General features: G+C 41.4%; 1 protein-coding gene across 4 annotated transcripts in view; it reads right to left on the bottom strand.

Annotated features, from left to right (window-relative positions):
* The window catches only part of fhod1 (formin homology 2 domain containing 1), a 57,705-nt gene that overhangs the window by 13,578 nt on the left and 20,892 nt on the right, over positions 1 to 23,235 (bottom strand). For 2 of the 4 annotated variants that reach the window (XM_041269332.1, XM_041269334.1), the window contains exons 4-12: positions 19,506 to 19,573; positions 17,160 to 17,265; positions 15,266 to 15,360; positions 14,568 to 14,679; positions 14,109 to 14,203; positions 11,961 to 12,104; positions 8,961 to 9,340; positions 2,385 to 2,525; positions 1,236 to 1,340 (exon numbers count right to left, since the gene is read on the bottom strand). In XM_041269332.1, the coding sequence (XP_041125266.1) occupies positions 1,236 to 1,340; positions 2,385 to 2,525; positions 8,961 to 9,340; positions 11,961 to 12,104; positions 14,109 to 14,203; positions 14,568 to 14,679; positions 15,266 to 15,360; positions 17,160 to 17,265; positions 19,506 to 19,573 (1,246 nt within the window). The remainder of the gene's footprint in view (positions 1 to 1,235; positions 1,341 to 2,384; positions 2,526 to 8,960; positions 9,341 to 11,960; positions 12,105 to 14,108; positions 14,204 to 14,567; positions 14,680 to 15,265; positions 15,361 to 17,159; positions 17,266 to 19,505; positions 19,574 to 23,235) is intronic. The other 2 variants (XM_041269333.1, XM_041269335.1) reach the window with 2 other exon arrangements.

Raw genomic sequence — 23,235 nt, 5'->3', positions numbered from 1 at the left:
ACTGAGTTTGAAAATCTCTCATTTATAATTAACTGTAATAATAATAATAATAATAATAATAATAATAATAATAATAATAATAATAATAATAATAGGTATGATGGAAAGAACACTAAAATGCCAATAGCAGTAAAACACTTTCAGCTCGATTCTTTTTCCCTGTTCTGCAGTTCTTTGGGGACTTGGAAATCCCTCAGCATGGGCTAATTTGGTGCCCATTAAATTAAGCAGATTATTGCCTTCCAAACCAAAGCTACGTGTTCCATTGCTGCTCCAGCCAGTTCTTGCTGCTTGGAGTTTAAAACAGATAGATTTCTAAATGTTCTCCCCCAACATGACACGGTCTCACAATGGTGTACAATAATCACCCATTCTTTGAGCATGCTGTTTCTACTTACCAAGCAGAGTCAGTTTGGTGAGTCTGTAAAAGGAAAAGAGGTTTGCAGCAGACAGGAATGTTGGATGGCAGAGCAGAAAGCAAAGAGATTAGGATTGAAGCCAAACATTATAAAAAAGGAAAGAAAAAAGCACAGAAACACTTTAGTAAAAAAAAAAAAAAAAAAAAAAAAAGGAGAATAAATAGATATCCAGTACATGGCTGAGAAAGGCAAGACGGAGGAGCGTTGAGTGTTTTAGCAAACCCCTCGTAATACAAAGTATTGTTTCATAAAACCAGCAGCCTGGAAATGCAATGGTTAAACGCTGTTGGGGTGCAGCAATAGTAAAATGAATGGAACCCTTGATGACTTGTCTACACTTACAGGATCATAGCAGGAGTAGCAGAGACTGTTCAGCAGCTCCAGGGCTTTTTTTAATGAAAATGAAAAAACTTCATAGGACTTCCTTAAATACATACCTGATGTAATTGCAAAAAACAGGTCCATATAAATTGTGAAAGACTTATCTTATCATAAATGCACACGGCTGTTCTTTAGAATGACATGCAAACAGGCTTATGGAATTAATGGGAATCTACTGGAAAGTTTCATCAAAAGACATTTTTAAAATCACTGTCAAGCATTTTCTAGAGAAGAAACACTTTCGTTAACACTATTTAAATTCAAATTTTAACCCCGGCAACTTCAGAAATAAACACATTTGTAAAACATTTATTTTATATACTGTATAAAAATGCCATATAGTAATATAAAAAATAAAAATTAAAAAAGTGGGTCTATCTGCCATCTTTAGTAGTTACTAAAGTTATAGAAATGTATTCATTGCAAGCGACTTACTTGAAAATGCCTCTTTCAGAAGTTGTGCCCTCCTTCTCCGGCACCGGCAGAGCGCAGTGCAGATCCGACTGGCTCCCGTTGGGAGAGGAGTCCTGCAAGGCAAGGCTGCAGACAGGAGAAAGCAAGGTGAAGCAGTGGAGCCAGCATTGCAATGGTGCACAAATCCAAACACTGGAGAACTGAACCAAGGGTCCTTCAATATCTCCAGACAAAACAGTCTCCTGTCAGCCTGCCTTTCTCTCTCTCTCTCTCTCTCTGCTCTCCTCTCTCCTCTCTCTCTCTCTTGGGATTGGCAGTGCAACACTGACACACTCTGTTTGTCTTTCACACCAGAGGATTCTGTGCTGCTCCTGTTTGTGGAGCATGGAACTGTTTTCAATGCATGTATAGTTGCCTCATAGTTTTTTTTTTAAATGCAAATCAGGTTTCTCCAACACATATATTAAAAACTACATGTAATGTTTGCATATAGAATCTAACAAACCTAATATTTATCCTGACCAATTTTAACAATTAAAAGCCAATGCAGTAGGTTTTTGTTTGTAACACATACTGTTTGATAAAGGCAAAGCTACCGACTTGTCAAATGTGTGTGGTTCAAGAGATTGAAGCCCACAGTATCAAACAAAAAGAGATTTACCCTAGATACCCCTCGAAGTGCATCCAGTATCCGAATGACCTGAAACAACATGACCCTCCTACTGCACTGCAGTTTCATCCATTCCAGGTTTTACTACGAGCTTGATTAGCCACAGTGTATAGGTAACAAGCTCAGGTGTGTCTTTTTAAACACTCAAAGTAAAACCAGGAATGGATCATCCCTGCTACACACTTAGTTAATGAATAAATTGAACAGTCATTATTTGCTTAGCTGTCCTTAAGATATCAGACCAGCTCAAGCTAGTACATGATACAATGTACAGTAGGAACTGGTATGTGTTTGATAAGAACCAAAATAGAAACTTCTTAGAAAACACAGTAAAAACCCCCAAAGACAGTCATGCGTCATGCCTGAACGACAATGGCCAGCTCACCCTTGCCAAAGAGAAATGGTTAGAGAAATGGCTGATTGGTTTGATGTGATTAAAAGCATGTCTTGTGACAATTCGTGTTCATTGGAGAAATGGCAGGAAGATGCAGTTTACAAACCTGGCAGAGGTGGGAGAAGCTTCCCCGGACACCGACTGACCGCTAGAGAGTCTAGACCTTCTCCCAATGCCCAGAGGTGGCACATAATGACTGACGAATGAGCGCCCCCTAGTGAAAGGACCAGGGCTGTGAGAAGATGATCTGAATGATAAATCAGTGATGTTAGTAATGAGCAGCTTTCAGGGGTTTTGATTACACTGCAATAGCAGCTACCGTGTCTGTACTATTAAACCACATATGAAGGTGCAACCTGCTGGAATTGACAGCAGTGATCCGTGCTGGTCTAGCCTGGTCAGAGGTGGCAGTTTAGTGAATTTCAACTGGCTCTGCTGGTGCAAAAGACTCTAATGATCATTCAAGGACAAGGAGTCCATTTAAAGCCCCTTTAAGGGAAAAGCCCTTAAATGAAATCAATGCAGTACGCAGAAGCAAACCAGTAAATCGGTATTCAGCAGCAGTAACAGGGTTACTTTTATTTGAACTATGCTTAACATCCAATCCAAGTAGCAGCAGTGTGGGTACTAATTGCACGTACAATGGACTGCTTTAATACTGTGATTACTGCTACACTGTAACAAACACATGCAGTTTGTCAGGTATAAATCACTGCCTGCTGAAGCAGTGTTACCAGCTCTGGAAAGACCTAGAAAGGGTTAGGGTTTAGTCAGCAATGACATCATCATGATGAATGCTGATTGACACTGCACTGCAGAGCTCTAGACAGGGACAGCATGACTGCTTGTGCTCGGACTAGCAGGGCAGGCTGGAGCTGTGTTTTATTAGACTTGCCGAGCCTAGGTCTCAAGAGGTACTGTTTTATCTGAGAGCCAAACCCAGTTAGAGTGCTCCTGTTTGTACACATTTGTATTCAGCCACGTTTTTTCTTTTCTCTGTAATACCATGATTCTGGACAGTACCCTTAGGTACTTACATCCAGGGAGTCGTGTGATTTACAGTGCATGGATGAGTAGGAGGTGATGTACTCGCTCTCCGTGGTTACTTCATATAGAAGCGATCCAGAAATATTTTGGACCCAGCCAGGCTTGAGTTTACTTCAACAGAGTCCAAAACATGAGATTCCAAATAAGGGCTCTTCACAAAACTCTTCTTCTTATTATTCTTATTATTATTATTATTATTATTATTATTATTATTATTATTATTATTAACAACAACAACAACAACAACAACAACAACATTACCACCACCAACACTATTTCTCAGTGGCTAGACAGACACTTGAGGGATGTTTTTAGAAAGGGTTAATGAATATAAACCTTATTTAAAACATCAAAACATTCAGAAAGAGGTGAAGGCCACGGAAATCTTGTTCTTCTTTTAATGAGCTTGAACACTGCACTGAAACCGTTACTGACTTGCATAGCGTAAGGATAGTAAAAACATTTTACAATTCTACATGCATCAGAGCCAAAAGGAAAAAGGGTATAAAAACAATGTTTTTGTTTAACATTTAGTAGCTGAAGTGGTAATACCGAATAAAAGCAGTCTGGTTTACTAAAGTATTTTCAGCCTCCTTTTCTAATTTTTTGTGAAACGTACAATCGTCTGAACTCAATCAACTCATAATATTTTACAGTGGAACCTAGGTTCAGTCATCATGCAACACTTACACATAAATAATAAATACGTATTTGCCAAGTCTATAAACAAAACAACTCTAAAAACCACGGCAGGCTCTTTCTGCCCCCTCTTTTCAAAATAAACGATTATTGTTGTTACAGTTAGTCAATGCTGAACACCCAAAGACTAGCTTGACAAGGAAGGAAAAAAAAACAAAAAACAATAAAGTGTGGAAACTTTGGTTCCAAGAAAAACTTCATAAGCAGAGACGGTTTATCAACACGGAATAAAATGTTTTGATTTTAACAGGCTCTAAACTTAGAACGGTATGTAAGAAATGGAGAGGTAAAGAACACAAAATAAAACTAAATTTAACACAGCATGCCAGCAGATTTCGATATGTGAAGCATCCGCGAGATCTATTTCTACAGCTACACAGCAATAAATACATACATAAAATAACCCAATATGGTTATAAAAAACCAAAGCAATGTTTCTTGTGTGCAAGGGAGACTGCACACTACAGTAAGCAAGTAGGTAAAGTTTGAAGCATAGAATGATTTCATGCTATTGACCATCCCGATGGCTCGGCTCAAAGCTGCGGGAGGCAGGCTGGTTATTCAGGTTTCATGCTGAAACATATCAGGGACTCTGCATTGGTGAACATCATTTAATCAAGATTTTAAAAATTAGTTTGACAAGGTTTTTTTTTGTTTGTTTTAATGTACAGCGCTTAGCGGTGCTTCACAGAAGATGCTTTAAATCTCTATTACAGTATATAATACTGTATTATATAGTATTGTGTTGTATTATATTGCATTGCATTGGATTGTTAACTTGTGTTTTTGAAGTACAGTACAATCACTCGGATCCCCGAAATACTCCAGTTGCATGTAAGCCAGCCCTGCATTAACTGTGTCATGCTAGAAGACCATAATATTTATTCTTTAAAACTAAAATAATAAATCTCAACCACAGCTTCAGTTAGCAAACTGATAACCATCCAGATGCGTGCAGATTATTATTATTATTTTCTTAAAAGATAAAATTGAGCAGAATTGTCTGTCCGCAAGACACACTACCCTAAAGCATTACTGAATTAATTCCTTAATCCCAAAGAATGCAGAGGATCAATCCAGAGCAGGCTGGGGTTGTGCTGGCTGCTTTGTGCTTGAAGGTTTCTGAAGGATGCAGTTTGGTGTTTGTGTGCTGCACCGGCTGACTGAAAGCCCTCTTCAGCCTGGAGAACGTTTCACAGCTTCCTCAAGGGAGACGTAGGGAATAATAATAATAATAATAATAATAATAATAATAATAATAATAACAGGGATACAGAATACAGCTTACTGTCTCTCCAGTGTTCACGGCTCTTGTTCTCTTTACTTCTCGTTTGCTTGGGGTTATTTTAGCTGCTGTTAAAATTTCATTTAGTTTATTCATTTAAATCAGATCCAGCCTTTCAACGCACACCTCCATTTGCATCACTCTTTAGCAATACTACAGAATTACAGAGGCGCTATATGTATATTTTTCATGTAATTCAGACCTCAGTAATTACGGATATCTGTTAGAGAAAAACACTACAAACCTAGTGAGCAGGTTTATTTTTTTAGCCCTGCGCTGGACTGTGTTAAAGAGATGCCCTAAAGCTTACTTTATTGACATGGTCCGAGTAATCCTCGCTGCAAAAGACCTTACTGAACTGTCATAGCCCTGTACAAACTGGGTGGGATGATCCCTGCTGTTTGAAGCACACCCCTACAAGCACCTAGAGATGGATTGATAAAGCTCTGGGGTATAGACTAGCTGTGCCTTTCAAGCACTAGAAACAGCACAGACATTATACCATAAAAGCTATAATATACCAGTACAAAATTTCTGAGCTTAATCAGCCACATAAAAATAGGCATACAGAACATGGAATGGACACAACTGCTATGCAAACTGCTAGGAGTCTTATTTCCATCAGAGCAATGCATGGCTATGCATTTTGTGGTAAGCTATTGCCTTATGAATACAGCATACAGTTCAGGGCCCAGAGCTGCCAAACTGTACTTTAGTAGGAAATACGGTGTTTACAATCAACTCCATTATAAAATCCCCCCCCAGAAAAGAAGAGGGACATTCTTATCCCCCATGTTCTATTACTCTAACGAGGGACCATGGGTGAAAACAAGGAGGACTGTCCCAGTGATAGATGAACTCATAGCCTGTCAAAGGATACATGCTAACGGCTGCTTGTGAGCAGTTAAACCAGACCACACCACAGTTACCAGCAGAATTACAGCTGTATCGCTCCCCAGCTCCCATAACTACACAAACAGCTGATAAAGAAGCTACTTTCAAATCTGAGTGTGCAAAAACCTGTCCGGCACACATGTGTCTCCAATCACATACATTAACATAGCCAAGCATTGCCTCTGCTTGTCAGGGACTGTCTTGTCTTGGTTCTCTTGGATCTCTCACACAGATTTCAGTTTCTAAAAATCGAAGAGGAGACCTCCTTTTTATCAGAGGTTACTTGTGGGGTCCCTCAAGGTTCAATTCTTGGCCCAATTTTATTTTCTTTATGTTACCCTTGGGTGACGTTATTCATGGAGTTAATTTCCACTGTTACGCTTATGATACTCAGCTTTACTTGTCCCTCAAACAGGGCTATGTATCTTCTGTCTTGCTGACATTAAGAACTGGATGTTTAATAACGTTTTAATGTTAAATTCAGACAAAACAGAAGTGATGATACTGGGGCCTCAGAGAAAACACGAAGGTACACATTGAAATTATGTTTTATCTGATGGACTCTACAGATTTTAGGGCAGAAGTAAAAAACGTAGGTGTTATATTTGATACAGAACTTTCTTTCGAAATGTCACAAAAATGTCCTTTTTTCATTTAAGAAATATTGCAAGACAGAGGTAATCTTTCCATGCAGGATGCAGAGAGATTAATGCATGCTTTTATATCCTATTGACTACTGCAATGGTCCTTTCATTGGGACTAACCACAACATTATTTCCCGCCTTCAACTTGTACAAAATGCTGCAGCTCAAACTTTAACTTGGGTCAAGAGGCGAGAGCATTTGAGAATAGATTTTAGGTGTTGTTGCTAACTTTAAAGCTTTAAATGGTTTTGCACCTCCATATCTTAAAGATATTTTGGAACCCTGTGGCCCCAATCACCTGCTCCGGTGCTGGCCTACTGTCTGTACCTATTATTCAGAAAAAAACTTCAGCTGGTAGATCTTTTAGTTATATGGCACCTAAATTATGGAACAACTTGCCCATTACAATTAGAGAAGCCCCTTCAGTCAATGTCTTCAAGCCTAGACTAAAAACCCATTTCTATAGCCTCATCCAGATGAGCTGATATCCTCTTGCCCCCATATTGTTCCCACTGTTTTAATCTAGATTAAAATCATGTTTTTATAATATAGCTTATATATTCTGTTTTTGTTTTTTATTTTAAATGTTCACTGTTCAGTAATATGTATTGTTTTTGCCTTTGCAAAGCTCTTTGTGGTGACATGTTGCAAAAGGCGCTATATAAAAATAAAATTGAACTGAATTGAATTGAACATCTGCCAATCACGCAGGCCCCGGGGCAGAGGTGTAGCACGGTCATTCTAGAGATGCACTATTCATTGCCAACGCAGCAGACTCCTTAGACTGTAAGATTAGATACAGTCTCCCAACAATATCACTAGCACAAAAAATACCAACTGAATACTGTTCTGGAAATGTGTAGTTCAGAGCAAGCTGGATAGATGGGTCCATTGCACTGTAAACACTGTAAAGCCCCTCTTGGATCAGAAGATCGAGGGGTCTGTTCTAATACTCCCTTAAAAACTAGATGCATTTCATTTTATTGAGAAGGAGCCTCTAGTTCGTATGGCCACTCGGCTAAATGGAGGATCTGCTTTGTACTGCATGTCTGAGCAGATTCTCAAGCAGCTGAGCCCTGCAGCGTGCTCCAGCAGATGCAGTGTGAGAAACGCTTATTTTATTATTTTTTTTTTTAACCACATATGGAAAGTTACATGGCAAATGTATTACATAGCTCTGTCCACCTTGATTTGTTCCCCCACATGTGTTGTTTTTCTGGCTGCTCTGAACTTTTGATATACATGCTTTTCCAGAGCAAGCATTTCAAGCAGTCCCCAATCTGTCAGCATTACTCAAGGCTCTCACAGGCCAGCGGTGCAGGGGCTCTGTTGATACAAGCACTGAAAACAACACGAAAGCACTCACTTAAACAAGAGGGACAGGACAGCTAGCTACAGTACAATCACCTTGCACAGACACAGCCGTGTCATAACACTGGAAATCAATTGAATGCAATACACTCCAACTGTGAATGCAACACATAGCGAGTGTGCTTTATCAATTCCAGAAGCGATGACCGAATTCAAATTATTCAGCAATAAGATGGTATTGTGTGGGAACATAAAATTCCTCAGTTACAAAATGTACATGTAGGTTATCTAGAGTCAAGAGAGGGACAGACAGATGGGCTGAAATGAAAAATTCCCAAAACCTGACAGTTTGTTCTTGTAAACTTTTCAAGGAATAGAAAAAATAAAGAAAATAAGATTTCTTCATATTTATTTTTTTCCCCCCCAGAGATGAATTTCTTATCTGCACAAGAACAGCGTTTACCTTAATTACAGCAGTGAGTCATATAAATAATATATATATTTTTATAATAAAAAATACCCCTTCCACTTGCATCATGTGTGTGTACAAAGTAGGAGTGTAAATTGACAGGTATTAAATAAATCCATTCATTAATGTGTTGATTTCAAAAAAAGAAAAGATGTCCTTCCCTCACCTTTACAACGAGTACCAATTAATGGCAATTAACTACACTCTGAAAGATGATTGGAAGCAAATTTTCCTCTCATCTAGGGTGCTGACATTTTTACTGCCATACTGCTGTACCGAGCCCAGAAACTGTGCTGTGCTGTTCTGTGCTGTGCTGTGCTGTGCAATACTCACGTGCTGGGGGGCCCTTCGCTCTGCTGGAGCTCGGTGGCAGATAAAATGATGCCGTTGCTGGCGGCGGTGGGAGACCTGGAGTCTGGATATAGAGAGGGAGACGAGCTCTGGGATCCCGAGTCCTGGGAGCTGGAAGCCCTGTCGCTGGGCAGGGGGGTCCTGTGGGAACGGTCGAGACTGGGCAGGCTGCTCTCTAGGGTGGGGCTGGGGGAGGCACAGGAGGACGGGGTTGTGGAGGCGAACACCGCCTCCGTCATGTTCTGTCCAGAAGTTCGCCTGCTCTTCCGGCCTTCCTCAGCGCTCGGCGCCAGTTTCCTCCGGTCCCTCCGCATGTTGGGCAGGGCCCTGTCCAGCTCGCCGTCCTCAAACTTCAAGGCATTCTGCAGAGAGACGGGGTGGACAGCACGAGCAAACTTAATGCAGGGCCTGACAAACCAACACCACTTCAAACATGGCCATTTACAAACACCACGTTAAAACTGATTCCAGTTATTGTACTTGCAAATCAATCAAACTAAAGAGACGCAGACTCAGTCTAGGTTCTATTTCAGTAAACTGAATTCCTATGCTAACCACATGCTAAGAAATAAACTAAGATGGCAAATTGCCTGGCTCAATAATAAAATTGACACTGTATATTGTTTTCATTTAAAGTGCATATTGTGTATCAGTGTATCACATATAAGATATTTTGAGCAGAATGCATAAAGAATTCACTAGAAAACTGTTTTGTTTTTTTGCACAAAATGCTGTTGACAGCAGTTCTGCATCTCACCATTACTGTTTCAAGAACGACTTTTTCACCAGAACATTCAGTGAGTACTACAGCAACTATGTGAAAGCAAAATTACTCCTAACACTTTAATGTCTTTGAGATCCCCATCTGTTAGTCATCAGTCTACTCTCCTGTGATAAAGAAATAATCAAAGCTGTAAATCTCCCTCCCGACCAAAAAGGGCACTGTGTAAGGTTGTTAGTACACTTCCCCATAGACAGATCGACTTGACTGTGGGTGGAAACAGGAAGTCGTCATCTTGGAGGAAGCGTGTAGCTGCATGTACTCAACAATTCCCATGCAATCAGCTGCAGGCCAGGCAGCGATTGGTTACTCCGGGCACCGGGCTGATTGCAGGGAGGAGTTGGGTAGTACAAAGGGGACGCAGCTACACGAGTACAGCCCCTTACACTGTTTGTTGTTTTTGTTACATGTTTTTTATGTTCCAGAGGAGGCTTACAGAGGCAGGAGCTGACACTATTGAGCCAGTATGCACCCCTGAGTACTTCCCTCTGTGCACAGCACGCACCCCTGAGTACTTCCCTCAGTGCGCAGCACGCACCCCTGAGCACTTCCCTCAGTGCGCAGCACACACCCCTGAGCACTTCCCTCAGTGTGCAGCACACAACCCTAAGCACTTCCCTCAGTGCGCAGCACGCACCCCTGAGCACTTCCCTCAGTGCACAGCACGCACCCCTGAGCACTTCCCTCAGTGTGCAGCACACACCCCTGAGCACTTCCCTGAGTGTTCAGCACACACCCCTGAGCACTTCCCTCAGTGTGCAGCACACACCCCTGAGCACTTCCCTCAGTGTGCAGCACGCACCCCTGAGCACTTCCCTCAGTGCGCAGCACACACCCCTGAGCACTTCCCTCAGTGTGCAGCACACACCCCTGAGCACTTCCCTCAGTGTGCAGCACACACCCCTGAGCACTTCCCTCAGTGTGCAGCACACACCCCTGAGCACTTCCCTCAGTGCACAGCACGCACCCCTGAGCACTTCCCTCAGTAAGCAGCACACACCCCTGAGCACTTCCCTCAGTGTGCAGCACACACCCCTGAGCACTTCCCTCAGTGCACAGCACGCACCCCTGAGCACTTCCCTCAGTAAGCAGCACACACCCCTGAGCACTTCCCTCAGTGTGCAGCACACACCCCTGAGCACTTCCCTCAGTGCACAGCACGCACCCCTGAGCACTTCCCTCAGTAAGCAGCACACACCCCCGAGCACTTCCCTCAGTGTGCAGCACACACCCCTGAGCACTTCCCTCAGTGTGCAGCACACACCCCTGAGCACTTCCCTCAGTGTTCAGCACACACCCCTGAGCACTTCCCTCAGTGCACAGCAGTTTTTCTTAATAACCTCCAACAGCCCCTGAGACACAGAGATTATAAAGATAAACTGTTCAAAGGACAGCTAAGTGCTCATCTAAGTGTTACCAACTGCAATTGTTTAACAAGCTCCCTTGCCAAAGATTAATAGAAACATCCTGAACATCTCTATTGAGACCCACAGAATAAATAGAAAGATAGGAGAGAGTGAAATCGAGACAGAGAGAAAGAAATAGAGCCAGAGAGAGAGAGAGAGAGCACTCTGACAAAGCTATGCAAATAAACAGTAAAGGAGTATTAAAATATTCAGTTAACTCTATAAACTTTTTATGGAAAGCAGGAGGATCAGCTGTGTTTCTCCACTACATCAGTCTGCAGTGTTTAAGAAGGGTTCTGGACGGGTGTTTATCTTACTAATACTGGAAGTCTAAATCAGACCCCCCCTCAAGTGCATGCAGAAATGACAAAGCCCTCTTCAGGCGCCTCTCAGATGAGAACACACACACAGCACGGTGACTCAACTGTGTGTTGAAACCTAGGCTTCAGACAAAGGGAGCCGACAATCCAGTCACTGACTGGAACAAAGCGGGTAGAGTCACGGTTCTGTTCTATATGGAGTTCAGCTTCACTCAGGGGAAGGTCCTTCTACAGTATGAGCTTTTCAAACTCCTTTCCCCCCATAATGTACTTTTTTTTTTAATTGGAATGAGAAAATCTTCCACAGTATATTCCTCAAACAAAAATGATTTCACATTCAAGAACTCTTTTAAGCAATAACCTGGAACTTTACTGCCCACAATAGAAGACAACATATGAATGTTCCCGATTGACTGGAGCTGAAAGACCCGTGCTGGGGAGTGTCTCCGCGTGGGAATGCAGCACACGCTCCTACCTCATATAAAGTGAACTGGTGCTTCAGGTCTGAATCGGTTCCTTTGTTGTTCATGTGTCTGTGGATGACAGTCTCCATGCCTTGTGTTTCCAGACAGTCAGTGAGATCGTAGAATGAGTCCTGATCTGGTAGAGCTGCCAGTATCTGAACACAGGAAGAGAGAGCGGGTCAGACGCACAGACAGCATTGCTGGACACCTTCGAAGGATCCTGTCTGCGGCAGTAACACAGTTTAATATAATGGACAAAGTACATGTTATAAATAACACAACAGCTGGGTCATATTCACTTTTGCTCCAGTGTTCCAAGTTTACATCTTTTTATTTAAAAAAAAAACACACACACACACAAACACACAAACAAACAATAACATGAATAACTCAGGAGGTGAACTTAAGGAGCTCCAACAGAACAAGCACAGCTGTTTTTACTTCTTTTCTGCATGAGTAAAAAAGCAAGCTTATTAAGGGATCCAATTTGTTTCAATTTTTAGAAAAAGTTATAACTGTACCCTGGAGCAAAGGTTTCTGTAGAAAGGGCAAGTTTGTTGTATTTGCATTTGAATATTAACTAGCTATTGATAGTGTGCATCAGCCAGGGACTGGTGATCAATAAACTTTACATAGAAGTGTTATTTAAAATAGTTAAAACAATAGTGGATAATAATTTCTACATTCATAACTCAACTGAGACCTCAAAAAAAAAAAAAAAAAATTGCCAAAGTTATGTGAAATTCTGCAGCTTCGTCTACAACAGACCATCGTGGAAAACGACTCCAATTCAGGTCTCATTCCAGTACGTGGACTGATTTACAGCACCTGTGCTGCACTTTTAGCAACAGGAAAAGCGCAAGCTGCGTGCGTCACAAGCACTCTGATTTTAAACAGGCTCCGGGAGACAAGGGAGGTCGGTACATCAGAACAGCCCAGTAAAGCAGCTCAGCACTGGATAAAAGCACAGGGCTGACCACTGGGTTGGAAACAAGAGCTAGTTCAATTTCTTTGAGGAGATGTGAAGCATTTTTAAGCTGTTATAAATCAACAGCAGGCATCACGCCCTTCCTGAAACACGGCGAGTTATTGCCCACTTTTATGGATATACTTGCCTGGGGGTCACATGTCAAAAGGAAATGGCAGATTTCTGGCAGATCTAAAACGCTTGCCGTTTACTTTGGAATACACACCGTCTGCCCTCCGATGTGCTTTCAACCCAGAAGAAACCCTTTGCTGAAAGTTTGAAAGGCACAGAGACAGGCCAACACTACACAGTGATACAAGCTGGAGGATATGAAGGGCTGGTAAAGGGTTAGGAAGATAATATAAAGTGTAAACATGTACTGGAAGGAAAAAAAGAAAAGGCTGGACAAACAAGGCATGCGAGATGCAACCTGAAAAATGCACCCTGAAGCACAGAGGATGCAGGACACAGCTAGGCAGGCAGAGGTGATCGACAACACACCTGGAACACCAATGCTGATAGCAGCCCGTGAAAAAGAAAACCATTCAATACAAGGGAACACAATTTTTACAGATCCCCAAACATCACACTGTTGGCCAATGTTGGGAGGCAGCTATATTATTTCCAAATCAAGGATGTATCACTCGCTCCAAGAGGGTCAGGGAAGGCAATGTTACGTTTGGGATGATCCCAGAATTATCTGCTTATGATTTGGAGTCTGAGAATTAAAAGACTTTTGGATGATGCTGTGAATCGTTTTTCTTCACACAAATCATCTGACTTACGCGATTTCCCAGAAACAATCGGAGAACAGCCAATCTTTATGACAGACGACGCTTCATGTGAATGAAGTGGTAATGAAAATAAATAGTTAGTGAAAGTGATGATTACTTAATTTAACAGGAAATAGTATTTTAAAGTCATTAGTAGCAACTAGCATTACAGCAGCAACTAGAAAACTTTAAAATCTTGAACATCACTCTTAAAAGCAGGGGCAAGATTGAGTGCCACCAAATGAGTACAGAAACCTGAGTGCAAAGTAATCACTCACTCTGTTAGTGTAGTGAATTGTGCATGAACTTGTAAACATCAATGCATAATGCACTCATACAGGTCTTCATATGAAAACCCTTACAATCAACATCATTGCATCCATTGCAAAGCGGTAAGCAAGTCTCAATGATCACAGTACCTTGTTTATTAGTGTCATTGTGAATACAAGCAGCTCCACGTCAGCTCCATTCTTCTCTTCCAGTATTTCAATTAGACAGGACCACGGCTTGGTGTCTGTGCATCAAACCACAATGAAAAAGACAACGTGGGCAAGACCCTCAAAGACAGTTACTCCAAGTCGTTATTAGCATCGGGAGCATCATTTACAATTCTAGAATGAATCTGAGAAAACGCAAGACTACACACAAGCCCTAGCATCAGATGTCAGAGTTGTTTATTCCTGTTTAATAAATAAATAAATAAAAAGGAATTGCACCAGAGTTTAAGATTGTAAAGTTAGGGATGATGGAAAAAAGGAAATAAAAAATGTTGCTACAGATCAACACCAATCAGTGTTCATTCATAATGCATTCACTTAAAACGTGGGAGCGCGGTGTGCAGAGCTTTAAAATCCCACTGAGAATATGGACAGACTCACCTCTCTGCCTGCTGACCGTGCTGACAGCCTGAATGAGAAGCTGAGCATTGGACTCTGTGTACTCCACAAACACAATGAGCAACTTCAGAGCAGTCTTCACAACCAGACGGTGCTGACGGGGAGAGAGAGAGAGTGAGAGTTACTCCTCCCTCTCTCGCACTCACTCTCTCTCCTGACTTTGTTTCGCACTCATTAGGGACTCGACCCTACAAGTCCAGGGGGGGGGGGGGGGGGGGGGGGGGGGGGGGGGGGGGTCTGAGGGAATACCGCTATGGCGAAGGGAAGGTCCACCCCTGTCAATAGAGAGCCACAAAAGACCTGGTAATTTAATGCAGAAACAAAAAAGAACAGACAGACAGACAGGGTGATCACAGCCACGATAGGAGAAAGGGAAGAAATAAGAGCCAGAAGCCCCCAGTGTCCACAGTAAATATATTTTTCATTTAATATTTAAAAAAAACTAAATTCAATTGCTTTATATGTGGTGGTGAAGTCATTCAGGGTATTTATTTCTCATGTCAAAATTTGAAAAGTCATTTTGTTATCTTCTGAAATAAGGGAGTTATTTAGACTTTGCAATAGCCAGCTCCATTGCCTTTCACTGTGCATGTGATTGCATGGAACCAGTAAGCCCTCGGTCTCCATGCCTAGATAACCTGCCTTACAGAATTGCTCTGCTAGTCTGCAATACAACTCACCATGCTGCCAGTGAGAGTGTAAAGCCACTGGAGAGTCTCACTGTGGTTAATCACACCATTCATTCCATCCACGAAGAGCATGATCTGACTGAGAGCTGTCAATACACCAGGAGATCAGCATCATTAGCATTATTATCATAAATATCAATGATCTGAAAGCTGTCTATACACCAGGAAATCAGCATCATTAGCATTACTATCAAAACCTTTTCAACATTCTCAAATCGAAGAGTTCAAGCTTGGAATGGATCAGTATTACAATGACAGTTTATAGAAACTATAGGCACAGCTGTGAAAAGATTTCCTTTGTGGGGAAAAAAAAAAAGTATGTGAATCAAAATGATTTTATTATATCAATTCCCCAAAAAGGGACTGTGCAAACCTCTTTCCTCCAACTATTTGGTTCAAGAATTTTAAAAGTGGTTTTATTGTGTGTGTGCGAGCATGTGTCTGTGTCTTATGCATGTTTTACTGTGACCTTTTTAAAAAACATATTAATCAGATAACTATGAATGGCATTGCCAGACTTGAATCGCTGAGTTCTAGTCCCTTTTGTTTCCCCCTGCAGCACAGTTTGCCAGTGTTTGAAGTGCTGTGTTTCACAATGCTAGCTGTGTTTGAAGTGCTGTGTTTCACAATGCTAGCTGTGTTTGAAGTGCTGTGTTTCACAATGCTAGCTGTGTTTGAAGTGCTGTGTTTCACAATGCTAGCTGTGTTTGAAGTGCTGTGTTTCACAATGCTAGCTGTGTTTGAAGTGCTGTGTTTCACAATGCTAGCTGTGTTTGAAGTGCTGTGTTTCACAATGCTAGCTGTGTTTGAAGTGTTGTGTTTCACAATGCTAGCTGTGTTTGAAGTGCTGTGTTTCACAATGCTAGCTGTGTTTGAAGTGCTGTGTTTCACAATGCTAGCTGTGTTTGAAGTGCTGTGTTTCACAATGCTAGCTGTGTTTGAAGTGCTATGTTTCACAATGCTAGCTGTGTTTGAAGTGCTGTGTTTCACAATGCTGCTGTGTTTGAAGTGTTGTGTTTCACAATGCTAGCTGTGTTTGAAGTGCTGTGTTTCACAATGCTAGCTGTGTTTGAAGTGCTGTGTTTCACAATGCTAGCTGTGTTTCACAATGCTAGCTGTGTTTGAAGTGCTGTGTTTCATAATGCTGTGTTTGAAGTGCTGTGTCTCACAATGCTAGCTGTGTTTGAAGTGCTGTGTTTCACAATGTTAGCTGTGTTTGAAGTGCTGTGTTTCACAATGCTAGCTGTGTTTGAAGTGCTGTGTTTCACAATGCTAGCTGTGTTTGAAGTGCTGTGTTTCACAATGCTAGCTGTGTTTGAAGTGCTGTGTTTCACAATGCTAGCTGTGTTTGAAGTGCTGTGTTTCACAATGCTAGCTGTGTTTGAAGTGCTGTGTTTCACAATGCTAGCTGTGTTTGAAGTGCTGTGTTTCACAATGCTGTGTTTGAAGTGCTGTGTTTCACAATGCTAGCTGTGTTTGAAGTGCTGTGTTTCACAATGCTAGCTGTGTTTGAAGTGCTGTGTTTCACAATGCTGTGTTTGAAGTGCTGTGTTTCACAATGCTGTGTTTGAAGTGCTGTGTCTCACAATGCTAGCTGTGTTTGAAGTGCTGTGTTTCACAATGCTAGCTGTGTTTGAAGTGCTGTGTTTCACAATGCTAGCTGTGTTTGAAGTGCTGTGTTTCACAATGCTAGCTGTGTTTGAAGTGCTGTGTTTCACAATGCTAGCTGTGTTTGAAGTGCTGTGTTTCACAATGCTAGCTGTGTTTGAAGTGCTGTGTTTCACAATGCTAGCTGTGTTTGAAGTGCTGTGTTTCACAATGCTGTGTTTGAAGTGCTGTGTTTCACTATGCTAGCTCTCTGTCCCGGGACATTAACAGATCTCGCCTCTCAGGATGTAATTCTGGTAGTTCTGATCCGCCTCGGCTCCGACTTTAATGAGACATGTCAGCCCCTCTGAAATCACAAACTCCGGAACCAGGTCTTTATCATCCTGCATAGGAGGGGGAAAGAAAAACAGCACATAAAACTAGTTAATTTACATCAGATTAGCATGAATTCTAATGTTAACCACTGATGAACAGTGCAAGTGATTTAACAGCTGGTACAGAACGGATGTGGAGTCACAAAGTGTGAAAAAATGTGGTGTTTCTTCAAAGCTCGACCAAATAGCGCTAAGAAATATACTACAGCAAATTACATAGAGACTATAGCTAATGTCCTTATAAATCCCATTTCAATGTCTGCCAAAAGAGGCTAGAATAGAATAATACCAGAAGAAATCAAATTTAAAAAAATCCCATATTATGATTCCACATTGGTTTTAATGAGAGCAGAAGAGAAAAGACCATTCATGAAGAGGATCAAACGAGTGCTCTTTAATCTGTGAATGCCAATGTGTATTCAGCATTACAAGTTCTGGACTATTACTTTGGATTCATGAACAGGTTTTGCAATTTACCATGCTTTCCATTTTTTACAGTGCTTCGTCAATGCTGGTATATAACTTACTCTGCCTACAGTCCATGTGCAATACCAATACCCCTTCCCTATGCTTTAATAAATGAACCTTTTAGGAGGGCTGGTAACTCATGCACACTCAGCATTTCTCTACCCATTTTACACAGGATAGAGGGACACAGCATTCAAAACAAGTCATTGTGTTCAGTTTTATCTGTAGGAATGTTGAAATTCTTTGTGGAGAATGCATGCAAGTTAGCTGCACCCAAGTTATAATACAGTATTTTTGTCTGCTGCCATTAAAAAAAAAACAAAAAAAATTGTAAAGACTAAAAAATGACAGCTTGCTCACACTAATGAGTTACTTAGTAAGCTTGGAATGTGTTTCTTGTGCCACTGGGAAAAGTGGGCCGATGCCCAGACTTCGTGTACTGGCAGGACCTGCCATCACACCTCTCTCATCTCAAAATCCAATTATCCACATTACTTCCAGTAGCAGAAGCTTATAGAATGGCTTGCAGATATAAACATATCTTTTCAGGGTGATGTTTGCTGCCACCACTGGTAAAGCCAGGGGTATAGGAGTGTTACAAATCATAAATTGATTCATTTTTTTATGTTTTTATACTGAAATCCAAATCTAAATATGACATCAAATGCTACTTCATGAATATTTAACCCTAAATTACAGACTGCTGGAACACAGTCTATAGGCAGACTCCCCACTGCATAGTAAATGCATGACATGGGCAATTTACCCTCAATGGAAAACCAGCCCCTAAGTCAGTGGTTCCCAACCCTGGTCCTGGGGATACCCTGTGTCTGCTGGTTTTCATTCCAACTGAGCTCTCAATTACTTTACTAGACCCTAAATTGAACTGAACTTGTTTAATTAGACCTTTTTGCTTGTTTTCAGTTCTTAAACAGTTGCGGATTTCAAGTTAGCTATAACATTTTATAAGTAACTTGAACTCTGCAACTTTTTAGGAGCCGAGAACAATTAAAAAGGTCTAATTACGCGAATTATTGGTTCCATTAAGGGTTTAGTTAAGTAATTGAGAGCGCAGTTGGAATGAAAGCCAGAAGCCACATGGGGTTCCCAGGACTAGGGTTGGGAAGCCCTGCCCTTAGTCTTGGAACAGATATTTTTGAAGTAATAACATGCCTACTGTAACTAGCAGAACAATAACATCGCTCCCTAGAGCCACCTGCTGGTTAGAAGCAGCAATTACAGGAAGCTCACCAGTAAAATTATAATAGACTATGGATGTTATTTTTTGGCTCACAGGCACCAAATTTAATTGAATTGATTTTGCAGCTGGACTTGTTTTTACTTGTCTGGTTTTATAGTTAGTTTTTTCGCCCCTCCTCCTCCTCCTGTTTGATTGGTGTGCTTTGACAGAGCGTGACATGTGGAAGCCTTCAATCCACATGCAAATCAAAGACAGCCAAGTCTCACAAAACATTAGCTCACCCACGGCTCTCATTAAAAAGCAGTGCTCTGGGCAGGCAGCCTTGCCTTGGCTGAATGCCAGGTATTATGCATGCACCACACTGTATATCCTGGGGTTTAGAGCATCCCGGGGTTTACAGCACCCTCTTCTCTTCCAGTCCATTCCAAGCTCTTCCACAGTTATTCAATGGATCCTGCTGAAGATCAAACCAATAATGTAGGACCGTGCACTGGAATAGAAGACAAGGATGCATTCCCCTGCTTCAGGATCAGGACCCTGGGGTCTCCAGCTGTCTACGTTTCACTGTTGAGACGAATACCTGAAATAACTGCTTCAGAGAGAAGAGGGATCGTCTCAGCTCGGGCCCATGAGAGTTATACAGCTTTTCTGAAAAAAAAATTAACAAATGAATAAATATGAAATGTTAAAGATTAGCTGACATAGCTTTTATAAACATCTCTGTTATGTTCCAGTCCTGTTGTGTGCAATTCTCTTCTGCCCTGTTATCATAGAAAATGCACAAATAACCCTACCCTCCTCATGTTAGTCAGAGTTGAAGTAACTTACAAAAAATAGATGGTGAGTAAGTAGATTCAAGAAAATGCACAGAGTCCTTTTCTTCAATCAGTTGCCAGGTTTATTGAAATATGCAGGGAGTCTGGTCCCAGGTACAGGACAAACACAATACTCAACATTACAATGTTTGCATGACATTAAATACCCTTCTGTATAGATGGTCCACCTCCCCTTTCTCTGACACTTAACCAATTGCAAAGGTAATTTAATTTATTGTGTGAGTGTTAATGTGTGTGTGTCTGTGTGTGTAGTCTAGTGTGACAACCTCTGAACTCAGTGCATTCTTCACACTCCTGGAGACAAAAGGTCTATACATCTGCCTTTTGTTATCTCCTTGCGACCCCCGTTGATGCCAGTGGGATTATCTCTTTTGATTTCTCTGAAGTCTGTAGAGTCTGTTTCCTTCTAGTCCACAGCATTGTTATCTCGTTAGCTTGCAGTCATTGTTGGGCAGTTTGTAGACGCAACGTCTCTATCAGTGGTTAGCAGTGCATGCAATTTGAACCAAACAGTCTGCTATCTGCAATATTAGTCTCTTTTCAGAAAAGAACACCAGTATAGCTCTGCCAGTCCACATGCGTAGCAAACCCCTAATCAATTCTCGATCCATGTTTTCCAACAGCCAGTCCACATGCATAGCAAACTGCTAATCAATTCTCAATCCATGTTTTCCAACAAGAGTAAATGGAGGTTACAGCGGAATACAAAAGGACAGAAAAAAAGACTCCCATTGCAAAGCAATTGGAGCCATTTCAGGTTTTACTGCAAGTTTAATTATACCAGCCACAGAGATAAAAGCCCATCTAATCCAACAGGAAAACCTGGAAATACCCTGGTGTGATAGACTCTCTTCCAACTGTGTCTGTATCCACTGTAAATGATATGCATGCATCTTTACAATGAACATATGGAAGGATAAGCTTAAGAGCAAGAAGCAAGAGAGAGAAGAGATCACCTGTCTAATACATAATATCATAGAGGATATATAATGGATGCATACAGTAGGGGAGACAAACACAGTGCAATCCTATTGCTAATAGTCTATGAAAAAAATATTAAAAAATAAAAAGTATAACACTATATTATCCAATTCTATAGGAAATAGTGCACTGCTAATTCAGCAGCAGTTTTGGCTGGATATCCAACACCTCTGTTAGTGTGGAAAATCAAAAAACGCAAGCATTTTCCCAAGCAGGGGAAAGGGCATCTCTAACTGACACAATCTATAGGCTCCTCCCCTTCCAGAGACTCTCCCCTCTCAGAGGCTCCTCCCCTTCCATAGGCCCCTACCCTTCTATAAGAAACCTCATGAGACATTAAAACTCATCCGCTTTCACTTGTACGAGAACGGACTGAGAACGACGAAGCGGCGTACCCTGGACTGGTTTGTTTTCACGATTGACTGGGACACGGCTGTCAGCATCCCCTGTGTGGGCGTGGCATGCTGGCTGCTTCTCAAACACTACACTAGGGTGGACCAAGGTGTCGGTGGGATCAGGTGACGGAAGTGAATGTGTGAAGATCTATAGTGTTGAAAGCGATGTTGAAAGGGTTGATGGACAGGTGCCTCCAGGCGCATGGTAAACTAGCAGCAACTGCAGCACCAGGAAAAAAAACAAACCTGGCTTTGATATGAAGACGAGGGTTATGCACAAATATATATTTATCCATAAATAGAACAGCTTCTATAAACCACAGCTTTGTGCTACAAAACCACTCATCTACATTCTGCAACAAACTCAGAAGAGACAAGAGGCAACATGTTAGATGAAAGACAGGATTTAAAGCAAGAACCACTTTCTTAATGGAAATCACACTGCCTGCCAATCTCACTATGCCTGTCAGCCACCTGCCCAAGAGATTATCAGGGGTGTGGTGAGGGGTCAATGCAGGTCAACAGAAATGCTTATTAAGGCTGGGGCAAAGGGTCACCCACCCCCATTTCTGAAGCTTAAACCAAGTAAAACAAGTCTGGACAGCGTGTCTGTCTTCTGTCTGGCCAGCAGGAGGAGCAAGGTGCTCACACAGTGTAGTGGCAGCTCAGAGCCAGGTTTGTGGATCCCATCTGGTTTTGCAGAGGATATGGTTAACATGCTCTCTCTGCTCAGATCCTAGGTATACACATCTCAGAGCCCATATAAGGACATTCACTAAAACACAGCGAATGGCGTCATTAGCAGAGATGGGGCTTCAGAGGAAAACACATTCTTCTACCGTACAAACTGCCAAACTAGCAGCAATCTTAAATCACACAGCCCTGCAGAACCACACCGCATTTCCACAGGCAGACCCTCTACTGAACCCAGGCCAAAATAAGAAAGCATCATTTAACAAACAAAAAGGGACGTGCTGAAAAAGCATTTACCAGCATGCAAAGTTAACTCCGTGGTGCATTGGAATACTTCTCAGGCTTTTAAATTAAAGAAAAAAAAAGGTTACTTGGAAACTCTTTAGAACAAGTGCTGTCATGCACTGCTGTTTAATGCCTAGTAGTTTAAGCAGCAGTTGAGCTGTATTCATTTTGCAGAAGAGCTGCAGAGACACTATCATCCTTACACCACTCACCAAAAGCAGAGGACCGCTGTTAATAAGCATGCCACCGTGCCATCAACATGATGAAATGCACAGCTGGGTTTGTTTTTAACATGCATGTTCAGTAAAGGAAATAAACTCCAAGGATCACACAGAAGAGGGATGTCCTGGGGGTGCATTGGGGATTCCAGACAGGACCACACAGACTCTGGGTGAGTCGCCAGTGCTGCTTCAAAATGCAGATCACATCAACGCCATCAAATACAAGGGCTGCATCTCCAGCACTAACCCCCCCCCCAAAAGAAAAAATGATATGGCAATTATACTGAAGATGTTTATCAGTTGGAAAGCTCAGGCACTAATACTGCCAACTAGTTCAGTTTCACCAGTACATCAAGGAACAATGTTGTCTTTGCAAAGCGTCCCATTTATCAACAGCTCAGTAAATGGAGACCTTGCCAATAGATAGAACAGCCCTGCCCTATGCATGTTGTGAACTGAATCAGCAAAAACACACAGCGCTCATTTGAACTTCAACATACCTGTTCTGCAGCATACTGCAAATGGGAGTCAATATGAGGGTGCCAATTAAAAGATTACAAGTACTTCTTTTTATTAAAAATATGACATTATATATATTATATATATATATATATATATATATATATATATATATATATATATATATATATATACACACACACACACACACACACACACACACACACACACACACACACACACATATATATATATATATATATATATATATATATATATATATATACACACACACACACACACATATATATATATATATATATATATATTTCTGATCAAAAATACCCCACCAGGACTACCTAAAACCAATGACCAATGATACAGCCATCTGGAATTCCTTTGTATTGAGCTAGATTGCTTGAAATGGCTTACATCCGCCA

Source organism: Polyodon spathula, chromosome 13 (assembly GCF_017654505.1).
Source record: "Polyodon spathula isolate WHYD16114869_AA chromosome 13, ASM1765450v1, whole genome shotgun sequence".
NCBI classification, from domain to species: domain Eukaryota; kingdom Metazoa; phylum Chordata; class Actinopteri; order Acipenseriformes; family Polyodontidae; genus Polyodon; species Polyodon spathula.
The sequence above is the reverse complement of the archived record's forward strand: the minus strand, read 5'-3'. Positions and strand labels throughout refer to the sequence as shown.